Source organism: Cyprinodon tularosa, unplaced genomic scaffold (genome assembly GCF_016077235.1).
Source record: "Cyprinodon tularosa strain WSP-4 unplaced genomic scaffold, ASM1607723v1 ctg145, whole genome shotgun sequence".
Lineage (NCBI taxonomy): Eukaryota > Metazoa > Chordata > Actinopteri > Cyprinodontiformes > Cyprinodontidae > Cyprinodon > Cyprinodon tularosa.
Genome location: NW_024038276.1, coordinates 1,661,951 through 1,686,632, shown reverse-complemented (window position 1 = coordinate 1,686,632; position 24,682 = coordinate 1,661,951). Strand labels below are relative to the sequence as shown.

At 39.3% G+C, this 24,682-nt stretch overlaps 1 protein-coding gene across 1 annotated transcript in view; it reads left to right on the top strand.

Moving 5' to 3' along the window:
- The window catches only part of LOC119779317, a 97,776-nt gene that overhangs the window by 13,279 nt on the left and 59,815 nt on the right, over positions 1-24,682 (top strand). The window contains exon 2 of the mRNA XM_038278919.1: positions 14,307-14,920. Coding sequence (XP_038134847.1) covers positions 14,851-14,920 — 70 coding nt within the window. The 5' untranslated portion in view covers positions 14,307-14,850. The remainder of the gene's footprint in view (positions 1-14,306; positions 14,921-24,682) is intronic.

The following is a 24,682-nucleotide window of genomic DNA, read 5'->3' as shown; positions in this document are numbered from 1 at the left end:
CGCCGCGGTTTGATCCCTCCCCCTGCAACGATCCCCAGAGTGCGATAACATATGAGATGACAACAGTTTCACACCCAGTTTCACACCTCCCGTGGTTCCATTCGTCGCAGCAGCCTAATCACTCATGTGAGATTAATGAGAGAAGTTGAGGTGTGGTGGGACAGTCACTAATTACAAGCTCACACACTGGATTGTCACCAGGGGACCAGACGGTTGCCGTGTGCTTGGGTTTGTGTGTTTGTCCGCTACATTAGCATACCCTAAGGAAAGTTCCTTGTTTTCTGACAATACATGATGGTTTCCATCAAGAGAAAATGAGCAACATCTGAGCTTCTCTCAGGAGAAAATGTATGAGAAAAGCACTTTGCAAGAATAAGGGCGCTTATATAGCAGCTGGGAAAAAACAAAATTAAATCAACTCAAAATGCGACAGAACGTAGAGGTAACAAAGGCTCCCGTGTACATTATTTTATTTCTATTTGTTCCTCTGAGCTGCTGTGAAAAGAGGAAAACAAAAACAAAACAATGGAGTCATGGAAGCAGATAAGCAGCTCCACAGCAAAGTGTGTCAGACAAGTTTCCATTCTGAGAGATGTTTCTCATGTTATCTTTTGGCAGGTGTTCTGGTTGGATGCCTTCAATATATGAGAATAAAAAAATGATTGTGGAGAAAGAAAAAAAAAAGTGAGATTTTCTGAATCCCATTTTCTCCAGTTTGTTCTATGGATATTGAAGGAAAATTTACTGTAAGTTGTTTTCCAGTCATGACAAAAAGAGCCACATAACAGAATTAATTAAAGTTCTCCAGCTCTGACTCTCCAGAGGACTGAAAAGAAGCAACAAACCTGTTTAATGACCGCCAGGAACTGATCCTACTGGCCCATTATTGAATATTTATACAGTCAGCAAATAAAACAAACATCCAAGTTTTACTAAACTGCATGGATAAGACTCTGGATGTATTTATTATTATAAAAATCAGTTATAGGTGTATTTGTAAGAGGTTTTTTTTTTATATGTTTGTTTTTATTAAACCCGCCCTACAGCTACTAATAGCTTTAAGTGCCGCAACATTTAGCATTTTGCTTATAAGTTAGCCTTCAATTTGTCTGTTTGACTTCAACCCAGCAGAGAACTTTCTGCCACAGATTTTAGTACAAAATTATGTTGTATTCTTTCAACAGTGGATCTCACCTCATTGCTTTTGGCCACTTTTCCACAAAGGTCATATTGTCGTCTATGGCTAATGGTTGTCTTTTCAATAGATACCCCTACCTGAGCTGTTGATATCTGCTGTTCCGCCTCTTGGCTGCTTTGCTGATTAGTGCTCTCCTTGCCTAGATGGGCAGAATGGTAGATTCATCAATGCTCCGTTGTCCAAAGCTTTAGACAGTGTCTCCAAACACAGTAGAATCCAGCCGGAGGGCTGCCAACCAGATGCGGAGGGCACCGCCCATACAGGTGCTGGTCATAAAATTAGAATATCATGAAAAAGTAGATTGATTTCAGTAATTCCATTTAAAAAGTGAAACTTGTATATTATATTCATACATTACATACAAACTCATATATTTCAGATGTTTATTTTGTTTAATTTTGATGATTACAAATGACAACAAATGAAAATCTCAAATTCATCATATCAGAAAATTAGAATATTGTGAAAAGGTTCAAAATTGATGGCCCCTGGTGCCACACTCTAATCAGCTAATTAACTCAAACCACCTGCAAAAGCCTTTAAATGGTCTTTTAGTCTAGTTCTATAGGCTACACAATCATGGGGAAGACTGCTGACTTGACAGTTGTCCAAAAGACGACCATCGACACCTTGCACAAGGAGGGCAAGACACAAAAGGTCATCGCTAAAGAGGCTGGCTGTTCACAGAGCTCAGTGTCCAAGCACATTAATAGAGAGGCGAAGGGAAGGAAAAGATGTGGTCGAAAAAAGTGTACAAGCAAGAGAGATAACCGCACCCTGGAGAGGATTGTGAAACAAAGCCCTTCAAAAATGTGGGGGAGATTCACAAAGAGTGGACTGCAGCTGGAGTGAGTGCTTCAAGAACCACCACACACAGACGTATGAAAGACATGGGTTTCTGCTGTCGCATTCCTTGTGTCAAGCCACTCTTGAACCACAGACAGCGTCAGAAGCGTCTAAAGAGAAACAGGACTGGACTGCTGGTGAGTGGTCCAAAGTCATGTTCTCTGATGAAAGTAAATTTTGCATTTCCTTTGGAAATCAAGGTCCCAGAGTCTGGAGGAAAAGAAGAGAGGCACTTCATCCACGTTGCTTGAAGTCCAGTGTAAAGTTTCCACAGTCAGTGATGGTTTGGGGTGCCATGTCATCTGCTGGTGTTGGTCCATTGTGTTTTCTGAGGTCCAGGGTCAACGCAGCCACATACCAGGAAGTTTTAGAGCACTTCATGCTTCCTGCAGCTGACCAACTTTTTGGAGATGCAGATTTCATTTTCCAACAGGACTTGGCACCTGCACACAGTGCCAAAGCTACCAGTACCTGGTTGAAGGACCATGGTATCCCTGTTCTTAATTGGCCAGCAAACTCTCCTGACCTTAACCCCATAGAAAATCTATGGGGTATTGTGAAGAAGAAGATGCAATACACCAGACCCAACAGTTCAGAAGAGCTAAAAGCCACTATTAGAGCAACCTGGGCTATCATAACACCTGAGCAGTGCCACAGACTGATCGACTCCATGCCACGCCGCATTGCTGCAGTAATACAGGCCAAAGGAGGCCCAACTAAATACTGAGTGCTGTACATGCTCATACTTTTCATGTTCATACTTTTCAGTTGGCCAACATTTCTATAAATCCTTTGTTTTTATTGGTCTTCAGTAATATTCTAATTTTCTGATATGATGAATTTGAGATTTTCATTTGTTGTCATTTGTAATCATCAAAATTAAACAAAATAAACATCTGAAATATATGAGTTTGTATGTAATGTATGAATATAATATACAAGTTTCACTTTTTAAATGGAATTACTGAAATCAATCTACTTTTTCATGATATTCTAATTTTATGACCAGCACCTGTATTGTCCCAGATGCTGCAGTCCCAGAGGGCAAGCAGGAGTCTGAGCCAGAATAAGGAAACAAATTTGAACAGGAAGTGTACTGGAGTCCGTGGCCCAGTCAGGGATACCGATGAGAACAGGAACAGGCTAGTCCAAGGTTCCAGGAGTCCAAAGAGAGTTCAGACAGAACATTCAGATGGAAACTAGCAAGTTCAGTGGTTGAGATGCAGAACAGGGCAGGATATTAGGAACACTTTGCTACACTAAAAACCCACTCTCTCCTCTGAGCCAAGACAGGAACAGGGCACGCTCAATGGATAAGAGACAGGACATGATCAGGAAATCAGGACCACTACGAAACACTAAAACTCACTCTCACCACTGGCCCCTAAGAACAAGAACATGAATTAAAGCATGAGCAATGATCTCACATCATCAATCTGGCCCCGATAGCTGGTACTGAGCTGTATATAAAGAAGCAGAAGCAGGTGGATTAGATGAGTGATAATTGGAAACCAGAGTTAGGCAGGTGAATGAAATGAGCAATTAGGAGTCATGATGACAACAACTACAGCTTGAAAGCCAAGATTCTTCTTTCTTTTCTTTTTTTTTGTTGCAAAACTTTGTACAAGTCAGTTCAGGTTTTTTACATAGCACCAGTTCACAATGCATGTCATCTCAGGGAACTTTGCAAAGACATTTCATTAAGATCATTCAGTCAGATTGGTTTAAAGTTTTCAACCTCTAGCCCATCTGATTGTGGTGATTCATTGACTTTCCAGGATAGTCTGTGGTTCTCGTATCATCAAATATAAAGAAGTGTGTGGAAACATAAGCATTTTTTTTGACATCATCTGGATATACACTGCTCAAAAATTTAAGGGAACACATAACCAACACAATATAATTTCAATTAAATCAAACTTCTTTGAAATCAAACTATCCACTTAGGAAACAGTACTGAATGACAATCAATTTCACATGTTGTTGTGAAAATGGAATTGACAACATGTGGAAATTATTGGCAATTAGCAAGACCCACTTAATAAAGGAGTGGTTCTACAGGTGGGGAATACAAACCACTTCTCAATACTTATGCTTTCTGGCTGTTTTGATTATTTTTGAATGTTGGTGGTGCTTTAACTCTCGTGGTTGCATGAGACGGACTCTATAACCCACATAAGTGGCTCAGGTAGTTTAACTCATCCAGGATGTAACATCAATGCGAGCTTTGGCAAGAAGTGTTTTATGTGTCTATCAGCGTAGCGTCGAGGGGCTGGAGGTGCAACCAGGAGACAGGCCCCTACACCAGGAGATGTGGAGGCAACTGTGGGAGGGCAACAACTCAGCAGCAGGTCTGCAACCTCCGCCTTGGCAAAGAGGAACAGGGGGGGAACTGCCAGAACCCGGAGAAATGACCTCCAGCAGGCCACAATGTGCATGCGTCTGCACAAGCAGTTAGAAACCATCTTCATGAGGATGGTATGAGGGTCCTGCATCTACAGATGGGGATTGTGCTCAAATTCCAACACCATGCAAGATGTATGGCATTTGCCAGAGAATACCAGGATTGGCAAATTTTCCACTGGCACCCTGTGCTCTTCACCAATGAAAGCAGGTTCACACTGACTACATTTGACAGACATGACAGAGTCTGGAGACACCTTGGAGAGTGACCTGCTGCCTGCAACATCCTTCAGCATGAAACGTTTGAGCAGTAATGGTGTTGGGTAGCTTTTATTTTAGAGGGCCACACACCACTTCATGCACCCACCAGGGGTAGCATGACTGCCATTAGGTACCAAGATGAAATCCTCAGACCGCTTGTGAGCCCTTATACTGGTATGGCAGGACAATACTAGTCCTTCTGTGGTTGGAGTGTGCAGTATTTCCTGCATTGAAGTTATAGAGTGGCCCACCCGTTCCCCAGATATGAATCTGATTGAGCATATCTTGGACATCATGTCTCGATCCATCCACCAATGTTACGTTGTACCACAGGTGTCCAGGATTTGGCGGATGCTTTAGTCCAGGTCTGGGAGGAGATCCCTCAGGAGACCATCCACCACCTCATCAGGTGCATGCCCAGGTGTTGTAAGGAGGTCAAACAGGTAGCAAATTTGTTGGAGCTGTCTGTTCCACTTTTTAAACCAGCGGTAAAAACACAAACCCATCGAGGCTCATTCAAAATAAGGAAATGGAGCTTTGCAAAATGAAAAAGCTTTGGAATCCAGAGTGTCGGACTATTTGCTTTTTAAGCAATTTGTCCTTCAGCTCACTGTGTTTGTTGTGTTCCAGGAGCGCAGTATGATGACAGATAGATAAACAGAAAAGGTCCATGTTAGTGTTTCCCTCTGCTTCATTATTGCAGCTTTCCAGACTTCAGGTAATGTTTTTATGCTCCTTTGTTTTGATCAGACCAACTTTTATCCTGACAACATAAAGTTTTGTGTTTTTTTAAGGGAAGGGCATAAGGAGTCAAAAACAATATGTTGAAAACAGTTGTTCAACGTCAGGTTTTATGAGGAAGCTGTTAGTGTATCTCAATTTTGCCCATGACTCCCATGCAGTCAAAGAAGACACCTTTTGGTTATTTATTTGGTTTCCAAAGGACTCAGAGAGAAAAGAAAAAAGCCCTAATTGTCTCATTAATTACTCTCCACATAAAATAATGACCGAACCCTTGTGATCACAGCTCTTTGTTACTCAATAATGAAGGCAGAGGTGGGATGGCAGCAAAAGAAAACGCGCTTCAACCATCTTTTTTCACAAGCAAGCATTATGCTGGAAGAGAAGGAGAAAGAGGAAAATAGGGCAGATGAAAGCAAAGGTAGGCGGAGGGAGAGGAAAATGGTAGAAAGATGCAGCATTAGGGTTTGATTCATTTAGAGCAAATCAAAACGACAAGAAAGAGAGCAGCAGAGAGGGAAAAGATTTGGCTGAAGAGTGTCCCTGGAGCCCACCCAGCTCACCCTGCTATCGTCCCAATGTGGTGAATAGACTCTTTAACATATTGTTTAGCAGTAGTGGGCAGTAAATAGTTGCATTTACTCATTACATTTTCTTGAATGACATTTCAAAAATAAACAGAGTCAGTAGTTTTATTTTAGAAGTAGTTTTACTGTGCCATACTTCTCACTTTTACTTGAGTAATATTCTTCCAAAGTATCGCTAATCGTACTTGAGTAAAATCTCTGACTACTCTGTCCTCTGGGTAATTTAAACAATTCCAAAACCAGGTAGACGTACAGTAAAAAGTAGATATTATCAGTGGAAGTTCTGTATTTGTATTTTCTATGTCTTTAGAATACCAGAGCTTGTACATAAAGTCTGTTATTTCTAGACATCAAATCGGATGTTAGTATCCAACAATAACCCAAGTAGTCTTTTTACCAAATACTTTTTACTTTTACTTGAGTAAAAACATGTTGCCTCTACAACTAGGGTAGAATGTTTTGGTACATCTGTTGTTCAGACACAGCCCAACAACAAACCCAATCAGCAGTGCCTTAAAGACTCCTAAGATAAGCTGCAGAGCATCATCAGATGAAGGCTTCAGGAAAGTCAAGTTCCCCTCTCAGGTCCAGGAGTTGGTACTTCAGACCTCCTACACAGAGTAGATGTGACTAGACAAGTCACCCGCTCTCATTTCTGTACCGTTGTTTACTCCTACCCTAGGGAGATAATGACACTGGATTATCCTGAATATGTCTGTCATAGCACCACTGCTACCTACTGAATACTGACTTCCACTACAAGCTGTACAATTTGTTTGTGAAGACCTTTGAAGGGACTGCAGCTCTTCAATTCTGCCTCATAGCTGAGGAAAAACCCGGTTCCTAGATCAGTGTGAATAGCTGCTGATTATCCTGCAGCTGATGTGGTTAAATGTGCCTGCAGCAGCACATCAGAGGGCAGTGAGGGTGTGCCCTGGCGCTTGCCATGCCCTGCCATGTTAAAGACGCTCCTAATCGGGTGTGCAGCTCCCAGGCCTTTGCTGACATAAATCAGCACAGCAAAGCAACTGTGTGGCTTAGCTTATTTAGTTTCCCAGCTGCACCCAGTGAACCTAAAGCAATGAGGCTTGTTTTCAGCTCAGACGGCAAATGAGAATGCTTCCGTTGCCTGAAGTGAATTTTACTGAATGTTCTTTTTTTTTTCTTTACTCTTTTGCCCACCTTTCGTGTTTGGACCCTTTGCTGTTCCACCGCCAGCGGTCCTCCATCTTGTTAGAATGAGGCAAAGCTAATGGGGCATGGACGGCCAACCTGAGCAGTTCTCTATGGAAAATCAGATAGGAATGAAAGGGGGAAGAGAGTTTGTTTCCTTTTCCCTTGTCCACAGCATTTCAACTTTTCCATCAGAGCAGAAATCAAACAGAAGGACTAAAAAGCTTTGATATTAGAATTATGCTATGCAAGTATTCCTCATTTAGTTTTTATTTACCTTTAACTTTTTCCATGTTTTGTCAAAATATAGTCCATTTACACAAAAATGGCACATTACTGTTGGGTGAAAGGAAAAAAACAGTGTGTTATGCATCGGTCTATAGCACCTCTATCTTTGGTTATATGGATTTTTTTTCTGTCCTTATTTAGCTAATACCTATATAAGATAATTGAAAATGCAAAGAGAGAAGCTGTTAACATTTTCCTTACTGTCCAGCAGATTTTCTATTTAATTCATGCTTGGACTTTAACTAGGCCATTCTAAATCATTATAGAAGTTTCATCTAAACAGTTACGTTGGTGTATTTGCCGCATTTTTACAGATTTCTATTCGTCTAGATGGTAGACAGGTGCCCCAGTGCAACACCTCCAACCTTATTCCCATCATCTCCTACCAGCTTCCCTGACTGACCTCATCACCATGATATTATAGCCATTGAAAAACATGCTATACTGTAGCACTGTGCGTTTTTTAGCCACAATTGTTGTTTTGTCACATTCTCCCATCTGAGCTTTGGGTCTTTATACCTTCTCCTTTTTTTCCAGACAGTTTAGGTGGATAACTTTGGAGTGATATTTCCAGTATTACTTCAAACAAATTAATGCAAATAATCTTATTAATGGAAATAAAACAAACACATTCAGTATTTGAATAACATTTTCATCAAAAAAAGATTTTACTTGTAACTTTGCTGTTTTCACAGATTTTGGTGTTTCAAATGATCTTTTTTACAAATAAAATTTTCATATTTTTATTTTTTTTTATTTTAAGATTATTTTAAACATGTTTAATATTTTTAATTCAGACATTTGAAATGTATTTTTTGAAAAAAAAATTTCAGATACTTTTTTGGGTTTTATATTTTCTTTTTTTTCAAATTTTTGTTTATCAGATTAAATTGCTTTTTTTTATTATTCTCACAGATCACATTCTCTTCACATTAAGCCAAACATAAACTCTTGCTATTGACCCGCACGTTGACCAACGTCCATGCAGACCAATAGAAATGCTTCATTGCTCTACATATCAGTGGAAACCCCGCCCCTAGAGGTAAAGACAATGTAATCTGGAAAAATGCTATTACAAAATAAGGCAATTGGTGAAAACAAAACAATGAAAATATGAGAACATATATGAAAGAACATTTTTGGAAAATATTTAATTTGAAAACCTAAAAACTGTAAAAGCAGATGAAAAATGAAAAATATATGTAAAAATAAATAACTGAAAAAAAAACCTTTTTACAGTATTAGTGGCTGTTTTTTGGACAGTAGACTGACAGGAAAGCGGTAATGAAAGAGGGGGAGAGACATGTGGCAAAGGACAGAGGTCACAGGTCAGATTCGAACCCGGGTCGAGGACTAAGGCTTTTATACATGGGTTGTGTGTGCTAACCACTGTGCTACCATTTACAAAATGTGTCTTTTGCTTGCAATGACAATACAATAAAAACTCACTCCATAATATGACCATATCTTGGTCGATTTGAAATCACCCTCTTTTTAGAGATTGGGCTATGATTTTATAACTTAATAGTGCTTCTTAATGTCTTCCCAGTTCTGTCCACCTGTTGTTCTCTGATGTCTTCACAGAACAGCTGCATCTATACTGAGATCAGTTTTCATGTGACTTCTGTAGGCTTTTGGTTGCACAGGATTTTATTTGGGGGTTTCAGTGAAATGAGAGCTGGTTATAAATGCATGCAGAAAACTGGGTAGACTTTCATTATAACATTAAAACAGTGAGGTGTTAACACAAAGAGTCTCATGCCAGTCAGCCGCTCTCTAGTCAGGAATCTAATTAGCTTAACAAAAGCACATTAACCTTATCATGGATTTAATGGCAATTAGACGCTTGTAAGGCCGCTTCCAAGTGACTTGAACTTATTCTTGATTATGAGGCTGATAAAAGCTGATGTAGAGTAGAATATAAGGGCTCAAATTAATTATTTCACAGCTACATAGATTAAAAGGTTTTTGCATTTACGGCTGCAGCTGATTGCCTCCATTGATGACACAAACTGAAACAGCTGGCTTGCCCGGAGATGGGCTCTGCCAGGCCAGGTTGTGACAGAATTGTTCCAGTCCATAAGCTGGGAGGCATTTTGTAACAAAGATGACCAGCATGAAGTGCCAGAGCCGGTCTGTCGAGCAAACGCTCTTGCAGCCCCAGGCCATGCCAGCCTTAGTGTGGACAGGAAAGGAATCCTTGGGAGAGTGAAGGCTTCCTTTTTTTTTTTCCTCCACACACATCATGTGATTCACAGGCTGCACCTTCCGCTGGGGCCGCGCCGAATGGAGGTTTAATTGGCCATATCCAGTGATAGATGGCTGTTCAACCTTTTGTTCCTCATCAGTGGCAGGATGCACCGAGGCTTGCTTGTTTCACAATATGAGGCTGATTGTGAGGTCTATTAAAAATCATCCCCAGGAGGAGATGTCACTGTGTTGCGATGCCACAGCTTGAAAGAAGAAGCTCCAGAATGGTCGTGCTTGAAAGAAAAGGGGAAAAAATCAACTTCTGCTCGGTGATTGCCCATTATATCACCAAGGCAGTAAACATGATTGAAAAACTGATCACACTTAATGAGGTATCTCTATCCACAGAGAGATCCAGAGGGAGATAATTGTCATCAATTATAAGCTTTTGTTTCTCAGCAACAGAAATCAAAGATAGAAATCCTGGTTTTTATTTAATTGCAAACAAACTCATCACATCAAGCAAATTCCTGATTGAATGGTGCATACATTAATTACATAATCATGGCACGCAACTCGTCCTAATGCACCAGTGCCCCCTAACCGAATAATGCAGACTGTTAAAAGTTCCTCTTGGCTCAGACTGATTGATGTGCTGGTAGACATGGAGCAGTTTTTTGTTCTGTAAACTGTGTGCAGGAAAGAAACTCTAAGTGAAGGAGAAGGCAAACAACTCCAAATATCACCTCAGACATTCAGGCAGACAGAGATGAAAAGAAAAACAGGCTGAGGGCAGGAAATGAGGATAGCGAGTCGAAACGAAACCGACTTTGCTCAAGGAGGCTTCCTCTGTGCTTCACAGACGAGGTGCCAAAGTGAGCAAATTAATAAATAAATGGCGGCTTTTGTCAGGGGGTGGTGCTGGGGCTTTTGACATCCCTTAACAGTTGAGAGGAAGCTGAAAAAATGAGTGATGCTCGTTAACTCTGACCCAAATCCTGAGAGACAGTGGGAGCTGTTAAAACACGGAGCAGACTGGGGAGTCTGGGTGACCTAGATAGCATTGGCTCTAAAAAGAAGCCATACATCACATTAAATCACTCCATGTTCTAATACAATGAGGCATATCTCTCATTGGTAATGAAAATGGCATTCTGATAAGGTTCTTTGTGACATGGAGAATACCTCTTCCACTGCTGACACGCCACTGCCCTGTTTGAGACATACTCACGGGTAGATTTCTCCTTCGCCGCTGGTCCTGGGTGACATTATCAGACTCTCAGACTTGTGAGCAAACACAAACTCTGACACAAGTCTGACGAATCCAGTCTTATGGTAACAACCAGCTGTTGATCGAGGAAATATATCTAAGCAACAGAGTTTCCTTTATTCCTTCTCTGTTAAGAAGCTCACTTTATATGTCCCACAATCACTACTTCCTATCCTTCTTCACATCGTCAAAGAACTCTTCTTCCATTTAGTCAAAAATATCCACTCTACATGTACCAAACCAGACAAGTCTGTGACTTGTCTCTCTTTTTCTTTACTGCCAATTTGGATCCCACTGCTAAAATCTTCTTTAGTTTCATTTTTGTAAAGTCCATACCATATAGTTAGCTGAATGTACACACTTTAAAGGTATTGGGGAGGATTTTTTTAAAAGACCCGCTCTCCACTTAAAAAGAAATGCACGTGCAAGGGCGTACACAAGCCCATATTTCCTCATGCACATCCTGTTAAAAATGTGCTGTTCTCATAGCTCATACAAGCTCGCTGTGTCCACATACAGTGGGGAATAAATTGTGGACTTTATAGAAAAACGAAGTTAACTTTGGACAAATAATCACTGCTTTTTGCTCCGTTGGTCGCGTAATTCCTCCTCCTCCGCACAGTGCCTGTGCCATCTTTTTTATTAGTCACCACTGATGTGTAATGACAGCCTATGGCGACAGCAGGCCGCTGTGACAGCAAATCCCATAATGCTTTGCGAGAAGAGCTCTCTGCGCAAAGCATTCTGGGATATATCTGCCTCTTCTGAGGCCTTTTTTTTCATATATTTCATAGACTCTTTTTCTCTTATTACCCTCGGCCATTTTCAAAGAACCGCTGTGAGAAAGGTGAGCTTCAATGACCGTCTGACACTGTTGCTGACTACACATATACGCCTGAAATTGCGCATGCGCAGAAAAAGATAGCTAACGGTAGGAGCATGTAGGACCACCTTATGTTAACATATCACCAGAATAATTGACAATAGGATTACCACTTACATAGATCATCCATCCGGAAATAAAAGATCGTCCTCTATACCTTTAATACATTTAAACTTTTAGTTCAAGCTCCTAAACTTTTCATCTAAGCAGTTTTTGACACTTTGACTCTGCAGTCCTCGATATTCCTTCTGCTTGGCCAAACTGATATAAACAGTGATGCCAGATTGGGCTGGGCTCCGCCCAATGGGGCTTATTTTCACCAAGTTGGGCTGGAAAAAATATCTTTGGGCTGCTTTTCACAGAATTTGGATGGTTTTAAGAAATCAATAATTGGAAAAAATTTCAACACAATTACCATTGTGTGGGGTAGAAGAACCGATGTTCAATGGATTATTAGTTTGAAATGTGAGGTTTTTGTCAAACTCTACATTGTCTATTAGTGACAGTCATGATCGTGAATCACAAGTTCTACTAGAGGTTGAGACTTCATCTAAGCTACACTGACTCCTGATGGCCTTCGCTGTTAGATTTTAACTTGCTATTAGGGACAGCATCATGTCGATGTGAGAAAAGTTAACATCAACATGTACAGAAAGCATTGGAAAGCTAAAATCTATGGGTTGCCACTGTCCCAGTTAATCAACGTTTATTATAAGCGTTTTTATGAAGAAAATCCAGTGTGTCTTCATGATTTAAAAGAAGATGGGTGCCTTGTTCTTTATCAGGTGTTTTATTACTTCAAGGATTTAAGAGAAGCTTCAAGTGGGGTTGAGATTTGGACTGTTTTTGTTACGGTCTTTGGTTGTGTTTGGGCTGGAAACAGTCCAGCAGTGATTAAATCTTGTTCCATTATTGTCGCAAACAACAAGCATTTTTTCTAATGGAAATTAAAAAAGTAAAAATAAATTTTATCTAGAAATGAATCAAAAAAATGTTTTTCAGAGTATCGTAACTACTTTCTTGTATATATTTTATTTGAAATTAAAAAAATGGCCTCATGTTTTATTTATCAAACTTTTTTTTTAAGATTTTATATTTTAATTCTTTTACTGAGTTTAAGAATTTAATTATCTTAAAATGTTGTTTTACAGATCACATTCTCTTCACTTTAAGCACCAAAAAAGGTTCCTAGAGTCCATGTAGACCAATAGAAATGTGTCTTCACTCCTCTCCACAGAGGAAAGCTCGCCTCTAGAAGTGAAGAGATTGTGATCTGTTATACAGTTCTCACTGTAAGGATGGGTTTTATTAGTCAAAAAACTGTATTTCAAAGTTGTGTTTTTTCTGTGTACATTTCTTCTTTTACAATTTATTGGTATTTTTATGAATTTTAACCTTTAAAACACCAGAACGTGATCTTAAAATCTCTATCATTTGAAAAAATGAAATCAAATGTTAAGATCTGACATTTAGTACTTCAGTATCCTTTTTAGAAAATACTCTTTTATTATCAGTTAAGTCATTTTTTGGATAATTACTTCTTACTTTTACTTAAGTAAAAAAAAAAACATTTAAGTAGTTCCTACAATTTTTGGACATATTTTTTGAGTAAACCTTTGTTTTTCACATGTTTTACAGAACACATGCCCCAAAAAAACATCAGAAATAATTGGATACTATTGATAGCATCCACACTTTAGGACCAAATTGATAAAAACAAATACTTACAGAAACTAACTAGAGACTTTTGATAAACTTCTAATCTTAAGAATCCTTCAGTGCATCAGTGCATTTTTAAAATGACATGCCAACTTGTGTTGTCTCTTTTAACACACTAACAGTGTCACACAATGTCAGACAGGACAATGTGCTTTCTTTTCAGTCCTTTTTCCCCAACAATAGCTCCTCACTTTGCCAACAGAAGCTGCAGCAGCCATGGTGCCAGCTTGGCATGCCACCCCCCCATCCCTCAGTGTTAGCTGCAAACGATTCAAGGGCGTTAACAAACAATGTGGGGCTTTCCACTTCATAGACCACTGTGCCAGGAGTCCCGCCACAGTTTGCTTTCAAACAGCCCGTGATTCGTTGCTCTCTCTGCTGCTTCCCCTCCTCTCCTGCTGTTGGAACCATTAACGGTCCATCCTCAGAATGTTTTCTTTGCCTGCACAGAAGCGCTGGTCATGGTTTACTGTTCTGTATTTACTCTTGAGGAGTACATAAAGTCAGAGTGTTAGATATTTCACCTGAGGTCTTCTTCGTGGGTGGCCGCTGAGCAGCGAGCATTAACTCCATCCTCATTAAGGATTGATGATCCAGAAGCGATAATAACATCTTTGTTGATTTGTTAAATTGCTGCCCTCCATTTCATATATTAATACTGTAATTGGGGAACAAGAGGCATGTGTCATTTTCATTTTTAACGACCCCCAGCTTAACATTTCTTATCTCTGTCTTCTTGTATTTCAGTGCTGAGAGCTACAGATGCACCAATCTGGAACTGAAGTGCCCCACCGAAGAATAATATCCCCTTCTGACCTACTCTGAAGAACAATATTTGATTCAATCAATGTTGCAAGTCTCCCCCAGGGGGATTGCTCCTGAGCAATAGGTGAACCTTCATAAAAGGCAACACTACAGACCATGTGATACTTGACCTTCACTGAGGAAGCTCAGGTACACTCCAGAGGATGTCAAATCAGATCTGAACCGGCCCTCCAGGGGATCGCTTAGCTCTTAATTCAATCAGCGCTTCATGTTTTGCCTTGTATTACTCAAACACCATGGACCAGTAGTGACAGAACGTATATATTGATGCTGGATCTTCATTTATTGAGGAGTAGCAGACATGTCACCATGGATTTGACTGAGGTTTTCAGTATCAAGGAGCTGCTGTGAGAAACACAGGAGCTGAAAGGGAGAATCGAACACTGGGAGCTCGGAGGAATAGCTAGTGGGCTGCTAACTCATGGTGGATCTGCTGTGAGCAGGACAAGGGACTCAGCGGTGGAGGATGTCAGCAGAGGCCGAGGTCCAGTCGGGTGTCAAAACCAGCCAGCGAAAGGAGTCCAGGAGGATCAAAGGTATGCTTCGTTTTGTTCTAACAGAATCATTGAATCTCCCTGACAGTGTTTTACTGATGATGAAACATTGGTTGGATAAATGTGTTCGGGTTAATGATAAAAACCTGTTATTGTCCTAGAAATAAACCAACATAAGAGACAAGTTACTTTACTGCAAAAGAAGAGAATGACACTCCCTGAATGTCTGTAGTCAACTCTGCCAGGACATCTCTGTCTTCTTCTTTTTTCGTTTGACTTAAAAGAAAAATCAGGAGGGCAGGAATCCTCTCCCAAGTAGAAACTTGTGAAGTGATTTATAGATGTCTATGGATGTTTATTATTTGGAAAGAAGTGTAGGCTTTCCTTTTTCCCCCGCGAGCCAGTCTCAGTTAAACAGCTGGACTGTGAACATAAAAAAAAATGTTTGCCCCATGGGAGACTTTAGATTAAGATGATGTATAATGTGCAGGGGAAAAAAATACAGTAAGGTAATAAAAACAGTAAGGTAATAAACTGACTCTTTTTCTGTAGGTCTGACAGGCACTGAACATTGTGCACCTTGTTAGGGTTGGAGCTAAATAACATCCGACAACATGCAGGAAAAAGCGTCACTCATTCAGGTCTGCTGAGAGCTTTCATGTCTCATCTCAGGGATCCAGAAGTAGTTACAGCTATCCCATGTAGCCCCAGGGCTCAGTGGCGCCCTGATTCAGGTGTCACGGACAGGGTAATTCACACCATGTCGGCGCGGTGAACAACATAAGTGATCTGATTGGAAGAGGCATCCTCTGCACACTGAAAGATTGAACTAAAATAGGATTGGCTTTGAACTGGAAGAAACAGAGGTACAGAGAGTGGGATTCTCTTTGAGGTTGACTAAAACAGCGGGAGCTTTATTGTTTGCCTTCCACTTCTTCATCAGTAGTGTTTCCCTCATCCCTCCATCCATGAACAAGGCCACTTCAGCTAGCTCAGTGCGTTAGGCTACTGTGAGTTTGCTGTAACAAGGTCGTGAGGCCAGGTCCTCAGTGGCTGTTTCAGTAGTTCTGTCGGATTGCTCTGATTAATGGCTCGGCTAGAGGAGGGCCCATCGATTTGAGTTAAGTAGAGAGGTGGGGGGAGCGAGCTAAGCTGCAGTGACGGCGCTGCCAGACTACTCATGGGGGGGGGCATAAAGTATAAGCCTTTGGCTTTAACATGTTAATCACGTGCTCCAGGCGCCATCGTTACAACCAGTGAAGATGCTATTTACATCCATATGAACAGGAATTGGGTCTCTGTGTCTGCATGCAAAATAAATATGTGCAGATTGATATGCAGGAGGGCTGCATGCTGATTGTAGCACCTTTTACGATCCAGTTTTTGTCTCGTGGCATGCTCAGTTTTCCCCTTTTAAAATAAATTCTGATTTTGCTGTTTGTTTGTTTTTTAGATTATCAACCATACGGAAATGAACCTACTAAACCAACGGGATCTTATGTGAAAGGATCTTTCCTTGTGAAATGATATGTAAACTGAGTTATTTATCTAGTCCACTGTTAAACCATGGTGAATTAATTAAGTTGGGTCAATCTAATTAAGTTAACTATTATTAATTGAGATTAATTTGAGTGCATTTGTTTTTTAGTGGTTGGTGGACTAACTGATTTTGCTGTTTACCAAAAAAATGTGAAAGTAATGACCTCTGATGACTCAAAATGAATAAAGAATGTATTCAGATTTGGCAGATATGTTGGCTTTTATCACAAAAGCTTAATGGCAATTTTTGTTGAGGGTGAAACAACCATCTAGCAGATTAATCAATGAAATTGTCATTTAATAATTGCTTTATATCGGGTTTTACTCTTTGCTTTGTCTGAAATGTGATAAAAGAAGCAAAAGCAGATGGAAGCTGAAGAGGGGTGCTTTATTTAGTATTAAGTATTTTCCATTGCTCTCCATATGTAGCACAGTTTCATCTTTAGTTTGGCAGGAAGCAGCAGACCAGAGTGGTATGATATAATTGCGGAGATCAATGATGTTGTTTTTGTGTGTTTTGCTCTTGTCTGAATGCATCAAGGACAAAGTGAAAACCGACTTGAAATAAATGTGTTCCTTAATGCTTTCTGACTTTTCTGTCCTCACGACAACTCTCACAGCAAGTCTATTCAAATAAATACAGCAATCTTAGAAGATATGAAAAAAATATAAAGTGCACTGCAAGGAATTCCTGCCTATATGTAGACCACCGACAGAAGAAAATTGTGCAATGGTTGAAAACTGTTGGAAGGTCATGACAAGGTAGTAATGTCTTTTTTGTCTGCAGGTTTGTCTGTGCACACAGCTCTTACTGCAAATGGCAGATTACTGGGCAGCAGTTCTTCATGTGGAGAGTTGTCAGGCTGGAAAAGGATTGAGTGTGTTATTGCTTGGTACTGTTGCTCCGCTCTAATTAAGAAAAGATTGAAGGTAGAATTGATAGACATCTGCTTTACGACAGAATGAAACAAGGTATTGTTCACATACAGCAAGTGTCCAGTGTTCAACCTGTGCATATAATGGCTTTGCTTTGTTAGTCTGTTTTTTCTTTGGATCAATATCCAGAATCCTATTAAATCTATTTTATTTTTTCCCATAATAATTTTTCTTCTCAATTCCAACTGTTTTATTTAAACCATTTTCTATTCATCTACATAAGTGGATAAAACAGATTAAACAAATGAATAGCCACAAAATTCAAAATCGTTGTTTCACTTTCCGTAATAAAGCAAATTGCTGTTGTTCAGCACAACATTACATGCTTTTGCAAGGTATTTAAACATATTTTCCTGTCCTTTTTATTGAAAACAAATATATAATTGTGTGTAAAATATATAATCTCACACTAAAAAGGAGCCTTTTTGTAAAAGTGTTTGAACGTTGAACATAAAAATGTATCAAAAAGAAAAGTAAAGTCTATCAATTTCTTTCGTTTTGGTATTTAAATTTATGTTTTTCCTGTATTTTCTAAATCACAAAAAGACAATTAACGTCCAAAATAAACTCACGCCTTGCTTGTGCTGATGTAGTTGTACGCTGAAGGGTTTGCAAGCATCTCTCTCATGCTAGTTAGCTTCATTAAATGTATTCCTAGGAGTTCAGATGATTATTTACTGACAAAACTTGGTGAAAAGTTGCTCCCCGAAAAGTCTAGTTCTGCCCTTCATTTTTGGAAGGATTTTAATGTTTCTGTTTCACAGTTGACCTGAGCCCAACCTTTGTAACCATCAAACAGCAGATAAAGAAATTGGTGTCGGACAAAATACCTCAGAGACTGCTGCATCTCCCTCAAATGGACAAATCTTGTGAGATTTGGCCTTTTGTAATGTATTAAATTTTATTTGCTAAGTTCTGTGATTCTATCCACATTTTATTTGGCTTGGGGCAAACAAAGGGCTCTATATACCTTCAGATGCTTAAATGGGAGTTGATGGATAGTTCCAGGTTACTTTAAAACATCCAGAAATTTTTCATGAGCATTTCTACAATGGACCAAACATTTAGATGTAAAGGAAATTGGTTTAATTAACCTCTTTCTCAGCAGTGTACAAATTTCTATATATCTGTGAAAAGCCTAAAATAAAGTAATTTTGGTTCGCAGTAACAGTGGCACAATGAGGGTATATTAAGAAATAGCAGCTTTTAACAAGTTCACTGAGATTGCAACTATTGTGGCTCTTTCTTTTTCAAGGCTTTTTGTAAATCTCTTTTGGGTATGTCAGTGATTAGTTTTCCATTTTCAAATGTCAGAAGGTTGGGTCACACAGAGAAATTGATCAATGGAAAAGAACCTATCCTCAATTTGATATCATATTTATACCCCAGTGAGATGGGAAGTCATGGATAACAAATTAAATGTTCCTAAAAACTTGAATCAAAGCCAAAATACTTTGATTTAAATTTTCACCAGTTATTACTTTACCCCAGTACTCCTATCCACAGAATGAAGGTCTCTGTTAGGTTGAATTATTTTTTGTCTGAGGTTATACTACCTGTCTTTCTATTTTGACCAGGGATCCCAACACATTTCTCCAAGTTTGTAGCCCTTATAAGTTCCCTCATTACCAGATATGGTGATATTTCATTACCAAGTGTACCACTGTCCTTATTGGTTAGAGATTATTAAAAACATAAGAAAGAGTGATGTGTAAATGTCAGATAATTCAGGTTGATGACAGCAGCTTCTATCCAACTCAAAGGATAATGGTGAAATCCACCAAGAAAAAAAAAATTTAACAAGCACATCTAACCATATTGTTAACTTTAAGGCTAAGCCATCCCTGAGGCCGTGTCATGAAAGAAGGTTAGAACAGAGTAGCTTCTCAGTAATGAGTAATTACCCTGTCCTGATATCTGATGGATTTAATGTTAGCTTTGTTGTTCATGGAGTTTCCAGCTAATGGCTAAATATAGATTCCAGCTTGTTCCTCTAATGCATCATGTGCTGCTTTCTCTCCCTCTCTTTATGTCTCATGCAATTCTAATAGGTAGGAGACGAGCAGAGAACATTAATGCTGTGGTGGACACGCTCACTTGCAGGGATGTACAGCAGCAATGTCTGCTCTGTAAAGCTAAATCTCCAATCTGAACATCTACAGAACTTCCTTTCATGTGTGACTTTACTCTATCTCCATAGCAACTGTTGCTCTCCTACTGTCATCTGTGCACCAGAAACGTTTCAGAAAGGACAAGCCAGGGGAAGATGGAGATAATAGGAGCACCAGGCATTGAGGCAGCATTTAGACAAAAAACATCTTTTACATTCTTTGTTCAAATTGGGGTTATCCACCTTAACGGTGTTCTACTTCTCTGCTTTTAAGGGAGATTACATCACTTTTAAAGTGGGATTCTTTTAAAAAGGGATCATAAGTTCTTGTGTTATATAAAGTTAATAAGTCTCTTATGTCTTTCTTTTAATATAGATCCAGCTTGGTATTCTCTATAATGTTCCCTTAGAACACAACATGTAATTATCCAACAGAAAAAATAATGCATTTTAGATTTAAATAAAACATGAAATATAACCTTTTTTATTGCTCAGCATCTATTTCATCTTATGTTCAGAGCATAGACGAGGCAAAACAATAATGTAATGCTTAAGTCCCACTTATATACCTTAATTAAACTGTTTCTTTTTTGCTGCCAAATTTATAGTTGGGTTTCTAAATCTAGTTTGGGCCAATTAACTCTCTGGAAGTATGACACATGAGCCACATTGGGATGACTTCCATTGATTTGCATTTTGGTCTATGAATATGTGTCTATTAATATAAACTATCAGCAGCCAGTATGATTAGAAAAGCACCATTCAGTCTGTTTATAAATTACTACTAGTGATCAATCCAGCAACCTCCTGCTAATAGACATTATTTGCTGGTTTGGTGAGTCTTATATATGTTGTTCAAAGCGACTGCTGGTGTAGTTACAAAGAGATGTATGGTCTGTCCACAAAGTGGTGTAGAAGATCTCAGCGATTTGTAACTGTCATGATGGGTTCCCTAAAAGCGACCCAAGAATGCAGAACACCACTAACGGACACAGGGATGAAAGTTTTACAAGTTTATTATGCACAATTGTATTCTCTTTCTTAACAGATTTTATATTTTCGAATTACATTTTTTTTATTTATCTTTTTCAGATGGGGTTTTATGAATTACATTGTGTTCAAAATGTGTTTTAAAGGTCAAATTCTCATTTCTTCTGGGCAGGTTTGTTTTTTCTGGAGTGAGTATAAAAGAGTTGCTATATAGTAGCAACAACATTTCCATTGGTCAAGAGTAGCAGTCTATGTTGTACTTAGGGTGAAGAGAATAAATTCTTAAAAAGATTCTTAAAAGAATGCAATTTTGTAAAACTCACACAGAAAAATCTACTTTAAAAACAAAAATCTTTTTTAAAAAAGCTAAAAAAAAAAAATCAAGCAAAAAACAAAAAATAAAAAACAAATAAAATAATTTGGAAAATATTAAATATAAGAAAAAAAAAGATGTATTAAAATATTTAGCTTTTTAATTTCCATTTATTTATTTATTTTTAAAGTGCATTTATTTATTCATTTTTAATTTGATTTCAATTTATAAAATGTTTTTTTGGCTTTCACTGTAATGGAACAAAAAAAAAAACAAATTGGAATTGACCAACCAAAGGGTAGGAAGACCATCATGCCCTAAACTATTATAATAGCCTTTTTTTTTTCAAATAAGACTTCTTCTGTATTAGGTGGTTAGTCTGATCAGAAAACACTGATGTTCCGCTCTCAGTATGTTTCACATAGGAAGGTTAGTAGTGATGCACTGCCTCCAAACCGCCATGTTTTCTAAAAGTAGTAATTAGCTACTGTTTAAATATCATACTAACAAAAAAATGTAACAGATGTTAAAAGATTTATAACATAAACCACGGTTCCATTTTTTTATGTTGGAGTTTATTAAGTCATTACAGGCGAACACCACATTTCATTAATCATGAACTATCCCTTTAAGGCACAGCAGCAGAATGCCAGTGTAGGTACCAGATTGACTCGGGCTGCCAGATTGACTCGGGGGCCTGCGCCTTTTGATGACGTCACAATACATAATTGTTTTAACGTTTGCACAATTGCGCAAAACATTTTGATTGGTCTGGAGAGCTTACTAAAGTAATTATAGCGGGGTGTAGGTTTTATTCGAAAACGGGATTGCGGTTTGTAAACGGACAATTTTACGAAGAAATTCTCCATGGTCCCTGCGCCTTCCGATGACATCACCGAATTCGCCATGGGCCTTGCGCCTCCCGATGACGTCACATTATGGCAACGCCACTCAAACAAACTACATTGAGCCCGCGGTCTGCATTTGTAACGAGAATAGATTTGTGACAAATAGAGACCGCGGGCGCAATGTAGTTTGTTTGAGTGGAGTTGCCATATCGTTACGAGTGGCGTTGCCATATAGTGACGGGCGGAGTTGCCATATTGTGACGTCATCAAAAGGCGCAGGCCCCCGAGTCAATCTGGCAGCCCGAGTCAATCTGGTACCTACACCAGGACAAAGTTAAAGACCGTCAGGGACTTTTTAAAACTGACCTGTTATAAGAACAGCCCGTCCATTTTTTTTTTGCCATCCATGCAGTTTCAAAGTTTGCTTTGATCACTCCTCCTGTCAGCTTCTTTCAGACTTTGCAAAGCTACATGCATCTCTGTTTGCAGAGACTACGGAGAGAGAAAAGAGCAGATTAATTCAAAAGTCATTTGTCATACTGTTGAACCTCTTTCACACCTGCTCTGCTCTCCACCAGTCCATTGACAACTGAACGTGTTGGTGTTATGTCTAAATTACCTCCCTGGTGCTTTTTATTCAAAGATTTATGAAGACAATCTGTCTAAGTCAGACTTAGTAACTTATTTATGTTGCTTTTATTAAGTCTGAACTGCTGCAGTCTCCATAACAGAGGGAGATACGGAGTTCACGTGATCTCTCTGACTGACATTTGAAGGATGCTGCAGCTAATAATAAGAAGTTGAAGGTTAGGATTTCCTTCTGGTTCTTATAACTGTTGCATGTGGGTTAGCACGATTGCCTTAGCGCTTTTTTTACTGGCTTTTCATTTCAATTGTAAGACCTGAAACAAAAGGATAATGAAATCATCTCTGAAATCATCTTACTGTTCATTTGAACATCTAGTTTCACAATTGGTTACCAGATAAGCTAAGCTGCTATGAATTGTTTTTGTGTGCATGTACGCCACTCCCAACCAAATATCGCAGCATTGGCTTCATGATAATATTACTTAATCTCACACTACCTTTGTTGCCTTGACTGATAACAATGGACGGGGCCGCCTTTTACAGCTGCTTTTTGTATCTCTGCTTCTGTCTCCTTGACCCCCAGTCGGCCTCGGCAGATGGCCGCTCACACTGGGCCTGGTTCTGCTGGAGGTTTCTTCCTCTTAAAAGGGAGTTTTTCCTCTCCACTGTCGCTACAGGCATGCTTAGTGTGAGGGATTGTATTTGAGTCAATGAGTCAATGCAATCAACTGGTTTTCCTTAGATAGAAAACTTTGAATCAATTTGACTGTATGATCTGGTTGAACTGTAAAGTGCCTTGAGATGACATGTGTTGTGAATTTGGCACTATATAAGTAACTGAATTGAATTGAATTCACCCTGGAATACCTGGTTTGCCTAAGGCTTGGCATACACTGTACGATTTTTTGCCCTTTTCATTCTGATTCTCCAGTCGTGCTAGAATTTTTTTGGATCGGGCCGAGCGTCAGCTTCATCTTGCGTCCTGCGTCATGTAGTATACAGGTGTGACGATAATCACCAATCAGGAATTGTAAAGTCAGGAGGAAATTGAAACATGTTTAAAAGTCAGTCGATCCTCGTAAAGTGTACGTGGGCTAATACTGCTATTGAAGCAGAATTACGAGTGTCCACGAGTCGAATTACCATAACCTCACACACTGCGCATGTGCAAACAAGGGAGTTCTTCTCCTCCCGGACTGATGAGTGCAACCAACGCCATCTCTCGGCGCTGATTCTGACGTGCAGTTTTTGGACGTGCAGCATGAGGAGATAGATAGCATCAGAGCATCGAGCCGTAGCGTCATGGTTTTGGTTCTGTTATCCTTTTTACTTTGCTCCATGTTTCCTAGTTTTATTGGTTTCATTTCTATTTTGTTGTAGTTTCTAGATTTATGGTAGTTCTCAGGGTTTTCTGTTGTTTTCCTCTGTTGCCCTCTTGTGTGTTTGTGTGTTCCTTTCCCCTTGGCTCCCTCGTTGTCTCCTCACACCTGCTCCTTGTCAGCTCGTTAGCCCTGCCATTGTCTCAGTCTCTGCTCACCTTGTCTCTCCCTGGCTCCTTGTGCATGTTTTCCCCTGATGTCTCCATGGTTCTGGTCTGTGTTGCATTTTTTGTTGGATTGCTGCCTTTGTTAACTGCTTTAATCATTAAAACTACAAGAAATCACCTCAGCCTCTCTGCCTCTGCATTTGGGTCCCCTAAACCACAACCAAGACGTGACACGTAGAGTCTAAGAACATACATAGTGAGCTGTGAACTTTTAAACCCTGCAATGTCATCAAACAGTTCTATATATAGCTGAGTACAAAGATTGAAAATATTGTATAGTGTATGCGTGGTGTAAGGTAAAGTTACACTAGACATACTCTCGGAATAATTAGATGAATAAAGATTTGACCCTTGATGGGGGAGTAAACCTTTAAAATGTATTTTCAGAGTCAGTTTTTTAAATATAAAATAAAAAAACTAAAATATCACAGTGACAGGAAGGAGAAGCGTACACAATAGAATGTTGGGAGTTCCACACTCTTGATCCCAGTTCAAATGCCCTATTCATAATGGGAGTGCATCAAAACAAACAGATACTTAAAAGTCCTGACAAGACTGGACTTTTCACATCTTCCTCATTTCCTCACATTCAGACCTTGCCAGACTTTACTATGCTGCTGCACTATAACCTGGTGTGATAACATTGCAATAACCTATCCTATTTATCTTTTTAACAAAACAGAAACCATACTTTACCTGCCACCACTTTACTGTACATTTACTGTCTCCTTCTTTATTTTTTACCGTCCACTGTATCTGGATGCATTCATGCACCTTTCGTCATTTGTGCACCTTTTCATATTTTATAAGAGATGAGTCGAAAGTAAATTTCTCCTTTGCGAGATCAATAAAGATCTATTCTATTCTGTTCTATTCTATTTCATTTTTTGTAAATTGCATTTTTCAATACAGCAGGATATACAGCAACATAGAA